The sequence below is a fragment of the Limulus polyphemus genome, unplaced genomic scaffold (genome assembly GCF_000517525.1).
Source record: "Limulus polyphemus unplaced genomic scaffold, Limulus_polyphemus-2.1.2 Scaffold5347, whole genome shotgun sequence".
NCBI lineage: Eukaryota > Metazoa > Arthropoda > Merostomata > Xiphosura > Limulidae > Limulus > Limulus polyphemus.
Window position 1 is genome coordinate 4,097 of NW_013670957.1, and position 8,166 is coordinate 12,262.

The 8,166-nt window shown below is 33.0% G+C and overlaps 1 protein-coding gene across 5 annotated transcripts in view; it reads right to left on the minus strand.

Annotated features, from left to right (window-relative positions):
- Nucleotides 1-6,522: 6,522 nt before the first annotated feature.
- The window catches only part of LOC106472452 (chromobox protein homolog 1-like), a 12,967-nt gene continuing 11,323 nt past the window's right edge, over nt 6,523-8,166 (minus strand). For all 5 annotated transcript variants that reach the window (XM_013933103.2, XM_013933104.2, XM_013933102.2 and 2 more), the window contains exon 5: nt 6,523-7,232. In XM_013933103.2, coding sequence (XP_013788557.1) covers nt 7,085-7,232 — 148 coding nt within the window. In that variant the 3' untranslated portion in view covers nt 6,523-7,084. The remainder of the gene's footprint in view (nt 7,233-8,166) is intronic.

Sequence of the window (8,166 nt, forward strand, 5' to 3'; positions counted from 1 at the left end):
AACTATGAACGTTTCTATTTGAGAAGGTCCAGTCTCACTTACAGAAGTCTTCACATGGTAATTTGTAAACATATGCATCATTTACTTATGTACGTTTTGGAACAACTTTAATTTTCAGTTACTAAAATAAACTACCTTTTCTCGACGTTAATATTTTTAAATTTTGTATAATTTTTATATGAAATATCGAAACCAGTTCTGAAAAACACCCACGCACAAAAACTATTTCAACACACACACACACAAAAAATCCAACTTGAATTTTTTATTTCAGGAATCAGTTCAAAGAATTATACAATCCATAATGCTGTTTGCTTAAACTAAAACCTGACACGGTTCTTGTACTTTTAAAAACGAAGATTTGTGAGAGTGGTGATTACATTCTTAATGTACGTGTCTAACGAAAACTTCAAGAGCGCTAGTCATGACAGAAATGGCACATTTATCGCAGACGAGCGTATTTACAAGTCCAAAGATCACTGATGTTCAACGGTCAGTCTGGCGTTGTACACAGAGCTTGTTTTTCCTGCCGGATGTTTAAAATTCTGTTTCCAACAAACTTGTTTGGAGGGTGAAAAATGATCTGTTTATCCAGTTTTGCGCTGGTGTATTACAAGATACAATTACTGTAAAAAGTAAATTCATCTTTATTATGTGTGTGAAGAGTGTGTAACATGATTTATAGGTGTGTGTATATATATATGGGTGTGTTTACTGGAAAAATTACTGAAATACCTTACTTAAAAAGTTTTGTGTACAAGATACACATTACAGTTGTACGCTAGTTATGGGATACCATTCCACAGGTGATATTGTATCTAAAGATGATTGGTTCGTCTTACAAAATTTGGTTAGTCTACTAGCATGAATAAGGAAAGGCTAGTCTTCTAACAATGTTATTAGTGTTAGTTTTACAACTCTACAATTGGAGATCTTAGAAAAATTCAAATAAAAAGACACAATGCCATTTCTTTTCATAGCTTGATTTTTGAAAAAATCTAGGCACATTATTAATCCATATCTTGATTGGTATCAGGGGCGAAACCAGAGAGAGAGGTTAAGGGAGGGTGCAACCCTCTTTCCAACAGACTAGAAACAAAGGTACCCTTAGACCTAATAATGAAGGTGATTTTTTTTCAAAAGCTTCAATGACCTAGCAGAAGACCCCCCCCCCCCCCCCCATAGCAAAAAGTCTGGACCAACCCCCAAAGATGAATAAAAAGTTTTCTTACTCACTCGTCAGATTAATAAATTTAAAGCAAGAAACCATTCACCAACTATAACACATTTATATACTCTTACAGTGGCAATTTAAAAAATTGTACTAATAACAGAATTCATATTTCTGTGCCTATCAATACTCAAATACACATCTTTTTGTAATAGAAGCAACAATGTCTAACAATTCTCTACAGTGTTTCCTTACTAAAGCTACTTTTCATGTAATAACTAACAATTCTCTACAGTGTTTCCTTATTAACGCTACTTTTATTGTAATAACTAACAATTCCTTACAGTGTTTCGTTATTAACGATACTTTTCTTGTAATAACTAACAATTCCCTACAGTGTTTCGTTATTAACGCCAATTTTGTCGTAATAATACCTAACAATTCCCTACAGTGTTTCGTTATTAACGCTACTTTTCTTGTAATAACTAACAATTCTCTACAGTGTTTCGTTATTAACGCTACTTTTCTTGTAATAACTAACAATTCTCTACAGTGTTTCGTTATTAACACTACTTTTCATGTAATAACTAACAATTCTCTACAGTGTTTCGTTATTAACGCTACTTTTCTTGTAATAACTAACAATTCTCTACAGTGTTTCGTTATTAACGCTACTTTTCTTGTAATAACTAACAATTCTCTACAGTGTTTCGTTATTAACGCTACTTTTCTTGTAATAACTAACAGTTCTCTACAGTGTTTCCTTACTAAAGCTACTTTTATTGCAATACTTAACAATTCCCTACAGTGTTTCGTTATTAACGATACTTTTCTTGTAATAACTAACAGTTCTCTACATTGTTTCGTTACCAAACAATTTTCTGTATAGTTCAAAGATTTTTATTAACACCTCTTTTCTCGTAATAATACCTAGTTATTCTATATAGTGTTCAGTGGTTTATTATGAACGCTACTTTTCTTGCAATGCCTACTAATACTGCATAACAGTGTTCACATTTGTTTTTTATTAAAAGCCGCTTTTTTTTTGTAATGCTCAACGATACTGCGTTAGCAATGTTTACATCTTTCATTGATAACATAACGTTTATCATAATACCTAACTATATTGAGCAAGTCATGGCAAAGCTCAAGGTTGATTCTCCATTCTTATCAATATATATATATGTATATTTTAACCGTTTAATTACTGAGAAAGGCGTAAACCTAAACGTGGCGTGTATTAGCTACGTATTCAGGAGCATCTGCTCATATCTTTATGGTGATAAGTCCTTAGCCTGTGCCAAAAGCTCTAAAAGTAACACTTAAAAAAAATAAAGATCCATTTTAAGAAAAAGTAACTCTTGAAAGGATTAAAGATAGGACTTACCTTGAAGATTTGTTTCGTCCATTTCACAGAAATAAATTCTTTAGAAAATCTAAGAGTAAAGTTTCGTTGACGTGAGCTAGTTTTACTTTAAATCCAAAGTTGAAACATATTGTATTTTTTCCTTTTCTAATTCTAACGGTTTTCCAACTATGTAGATTCAAGAGTGACTTTCATTTTTCATAAAACAATGTTTTCTGTAATAATATTAGTTACAGTTACTACGTGTAACCATAGTAGCATGATGAATAATCGGAACATTTCAGTCAGACGTGTTGCCGTCTCGCAAGCTCTCTGATTGATGCAAGTTTACACAAAATGATGTGCCAACCCTCTATATAGCTAATAACGCTCTCCTAGATGTCGCCACCCATACCCACGTGTTTAAACTAGTACTAAACTCACTTCCCACCTCTGTTGATTAATGAATTACATTGATAATATTAATACATAGATCAAACCTTATGATATACAAATTTGTGATTAGAAGCGCCCTCTTTAAAAGCTGCTCGTAGTTAATGCAATCAAAAACTTGTCACATCAGTTAAAAAACAAACAGAAAGCAAAGTAAAATGTAACTACTGAATGCTTTATATTATTGTGCAGACTTGCGCACTTGTGATATAGGATTAAAAAAATCTATTGTACATTTATTGTGGAATAAAAACGAAATTTTCTGTAAAGTGAAACAGTAAGTGAGATTTTAATTTTGCTCATTAAACTGCAAATTGTATCTAATTGCTCATGAAAACGGTGTATAACAAGTCACAGAAGTTAATTACAAGTCATAGAAGTTAACAAAAAAGGAAAAGATAAGATTAAAACTATTTATATATCACGAGGGTTCAATTTAGAGCGGGAACTAGGTAGCCATAGCATTGAATTATATGATTCTGATTTTGTAAATATAGATAACAAACCTTCAACAACAATAAGTGCCGAATACGTGAATTATTTTTAGTATCTAACCGTCAGTCACATTTATTATCAGCATATTGGGCTTCACATTCGATGTACGTGATCGGTAACTATTACATGCTCGTGTGTAATACGGCAACATTTTTATCATGGGTTTGTCAACAAAGTCACGAATTTTCGAAAAGTGCAGCTAAAATATGATCACTTCGTCAAAACTCGGTCACTTTTATAAAAGACCTCAATTCTCTGTTTATAGAAAGTTGTCCATCTGTGTAGAACCGTTCACTGGAACTTTTACATCCATCCCGCCATCTGGTGGTTCAGCGGTAAATTATGCGGCTTATTTAAAAATTCAGTTTCGATACTTGTGATGGGCATAACATAGATAGCTGACTCGGGTGAAACCCGTTTCGGCCTGGTTTATTTATTAAGAAACTACTATTCCATTACAACTTACTGGGTGAAACCCGTTTCGGCCTGGTTTATTTATTAAGAAACTACTATTCCATTACAACTTACCGGGTGAAACCCGTTTCGGCCTGGTTTATTTATTAAGAAACTACTATTCCATTACAACTTACCATCTCCGAGTCTCAAATGGAATTTACGTAATTGAAGAGCTTTGTTGTAACTAGGATATAAATATGATATTTTAAATATCAAGAATGTTACTGCATAAGAATTTGGATATTGTCCCAACGCAAAGCATTCTAAAATATGGCGTTCAAACGAGTTATTTTTTTTTGTACTATTGAAATTTTTTTCATTATTTTCTCTAACGAGTATGGTTACATTTCACATTTGTAATTTTATTTAACGTACATCTTGTTTTTATAAATGATTATATAAAGCTTCCAAGAAATATTATATAATGACATCCTGTCATTTCGGTTATAATAACTGTCGGCACTTTTAATAATTACTAATTTAACTTGTGTTTCTGACCCGTATAAGAGCACAGGTTTCGTAATGGAATTGAAAATCTTTATTTTTTTTCAATTCTAAGTGTTTCTCAAAGTCAAGTAAGTTGCTTTCGGTTTTCTGATTATTCTGCCCATCTTGTCAATAATACTCCTTACGTAGGTAAAGATCTCCTCCAAGAGGATTGGGCTGTTATATTAAATCATCCTGATTTTGCCTTTATTGATGTGCAGTCCTATTTTGAATTGATTTACAAGGTGATAATTTTTCACTTGGCTGTGAGAGGAGTGCCAGATCCTCAGCTAACTTCTTATATTCCACTCGTTTCTTTTCCCTTGCGCTGTTATCCTCATAATCCAGTCTATCACTAATAGGAAAAGTGTAGTACCCAAGTATTCACCTCAAAACTATAGATAAGTTGGACCCCATGTAAACTTTGTACATCATCCTCTGGCACGTGGTTTGTATCAGACATGTACTTTTTTCGTACCCCATAGTTGACAAAGATTAATTCTGTTCGATGGACTGCTCTGCTATGATGCGTAGGGTATCAAAACGACCTTTACATGATCTATCCTGATGAAAGCCTGTTTGTTCCTCCCAAAGCTGGTCAATCATATCTTTAACCTTTCCAAAACCTCACCAGGAACATCATCATTATCCCACAATAGTTTTTACATTCTGCTATTTACTCCTATTCCCAAATCTTCTGTAGATTGTAAAGTTTTTCTGTGGTTATATCGATGTTAGCTTTAATAGCTTCTGGTATTTCATTCAAGACCTGGTTTCTTTTTACCTTCATAATGGCTTGCTTGATTTCTAGCCTGTTAGGTTTTCACAATTTTCCTTTAGTTATTTCTGCTGGTGGGACGTCTGGAGGTTTTTATGGCAATGGTCCATTGAGAAGCTATTTGAAGTGCCCCACCAACTTTTGTTGTCGGTCTTTCACTAATCTCATACTCTGGCTTGGTTTACCTTTGTATTGAAACTTCATTGTAATGTTGTAGAAGTCATTCATATATTTTGTTGCTGCTAAGACAGATTTTCAAAATGCTTCCACTTATCACCTCAGATATTCTTCCTCAACTCTTTGTGGGCCTTATTATAATTCTCTTGGGTTTTTGTTTCAGTCTCTTTGGCACAGCAACTGTTTAATACTGCTTTATTCTCTTTTCTAGCTCATGTTTTCATTAAGATCCCTGCTGTCATCCGTTCTTTATATTTACTTCATCACAAGTTCTATTCTATATCTATTACCTTCTGCTGCCTGGTTTCAATATCAGGACAGTTCTTCTCTTTAGAGTCGTACCATACCTTGAATTATTTTTCTTTTTGTAACACAAGTACTTGACACACTTGAGAAATTGTGAAAACAAGCAGGGCACTAAGCGAGGCTATAAACAATCCAAAGTAAAATTTGTTAAGTTTTAACTTGTGAAAGATGTGCCATTAAACTAAGCTACTTACAAGTAGATTGTTGAAATGTAATTAGTTGTGTATCTTCTCTCAAACTTTGAAATTACTAACCAGAAAGATGACAACTAGTCAACAGCAGTCACTATCCACTCTTGTTTGCTTATGGACTTATCAATCCCTTTCATAGCACACCCACAAAATGCTGGACACAAACTATGATCCCTTGAATTCACATTCCCAGCACACTAACAACAACTATCCCTCCAACCAAATAAAAAAGGACATTTTGTTTTTCACAAGTTATCCACCACTATCACCTAGCGACGCTGTATTATTCTTAATAAAACCAGTGTTGTGTTTCCCCACACCATAGTTTTAGTACATTTTGTTTTTCACAAGTTATCCACCACTTTCACCTAGTGATGCTGTATTATTCTTAATAAAACCAGTGTTGTGTTTCCCCACACCATAGTTTTAGTACATTTTGTTTTTCACAAGTTATCCACCACTGTCACCTAGCGATGCTGGAGAAGATATTTTAAGATAGCTTTAAATAATCTTGCATTCCTATCTTCAAATATTTAAAAATGAAGCATTAATTTATTAAGTTCATTGCAAATGGCTATCTTTCTGAAATGACTACATCAACATGAACTGTGTGTAATACTAATCACTGATTGAATGTATGAAAAACAAATGATCAAGGTTAAACTGTTCTCAAATGGTATATTACACTGATGGTGATTTATTAACTGAAATGTGGATTAACACAGTAGTTTTTTTGTGGCCAAAGGAACAGCACTAGGTGGTACTGGTAAAGATACAGTAAATCTATTTTCTAACATACAGTTTTTCAGTAGCCTGAATGATAACACATTAAACAAACAAAATATTAAAACAAATATACAAGTTAGCTGCATTTTTTTTTGGAGGTGAGAAACAGGGTTGAATTTTTATATTTTAAAAACATTCTGTACCATCAAATTTTTTTGCTTCAATTCAATGGATAAAAACTTTGAACACTTTAGGGTTTTATGAAGTTTTCTCTAGTGTTTACAAGTTAACACGATGCTGACAAACATACAAGAATGAAGGTAAAAACAACAACTTCAAATATATGGCTTTTTGGATATTAACGCTCAAGAAAAAGTAAATAAAAAGCAGAGAATTCTAGGTAATGAACAAGCTTCAATATGCAAACACTACAAAAAAAACTTTGTTTTTTACGGTGCACCTATATTAATGATGAAGAATTATATGGAATATGAACATCATTATGACTCCTTCTCCCCCTTCTCCTCTTCCTCGTGACTGGAGCTTGTGTGCCATGTCAACCTTTCTTCATAGAACTGAATAACCACTTGTGGACATTTGACATTCGCTAGTCGAGCAGGCACAAGGTCTGCTTCGTCACTGCCTTTCCTACAGGGATAAGTCATAAAAAATCAAATCTCCTTATTACTATGAAATCGTAAAACCGATTATTTTCTTTAGAAATAAAATCAGAGAGTAGCACGTTGAATTATGTTTTAATGTCACAGTTGTTAACCATAAAATACTAAGTGGATCTAATACACATCAACTAAGGGCAACTAAAGAATTGTTAAAAAAAATGTTTTGGAGGTGAGAAAGGAGACCAACCAATCACTGTCATGAGAATTTTCTTATAATTTTTGTAGTAGATTTAATTAAACATATTCAAATAGATGTTCATTTAAGTCAGGTAAAGAATAGCTCTCTTTTCTCAGAGCGATGTTTGACAAACTCAGTTGAAATCATTGAGTACTGAAAAACAAACATCAACACAGAAAAACAAATACTTTAAAAAAGGGGGAGAACCTCTAGCATACCTAATAACGTGGTTCACATAAACTAACAGAAAAGATAATTCCATGATGTTTTTCAGAATGTTAACTCCACCAAAAATAAATAACTAATGTTATACTATATAAGAAATACAGTAAAAGCTATGCAAAATATGCATTAACAGCCCTTCTTGTATACTTCAACTAACTTAAATAACAGGTGACACAAAATCTTGTGTCTTTCTTCCAAATACCGTTCTTCAATCAGAGCTAAAAACTCCTCTATCGTGTAAATAATAGTTATTGAAAATTTGTAGTGCACACTGGAAGAATTTTGGCAATAAGAGAAAAAATTACCCTCACTCTCCAGATAATAATAACAATAAAAAAACAACCTTATTTCAGCTCACATTTCACCCTTGCATCTTCATTAGGGTTAGTAGCTCCACAAAAGCAAAATGGTGGCTGAAATATTTTTTTTTCATTATTATCTGGAGAGTAAAGTTGTTTTTCCACCTAAATTTATTGCCAAAATATTTATTGAATATATT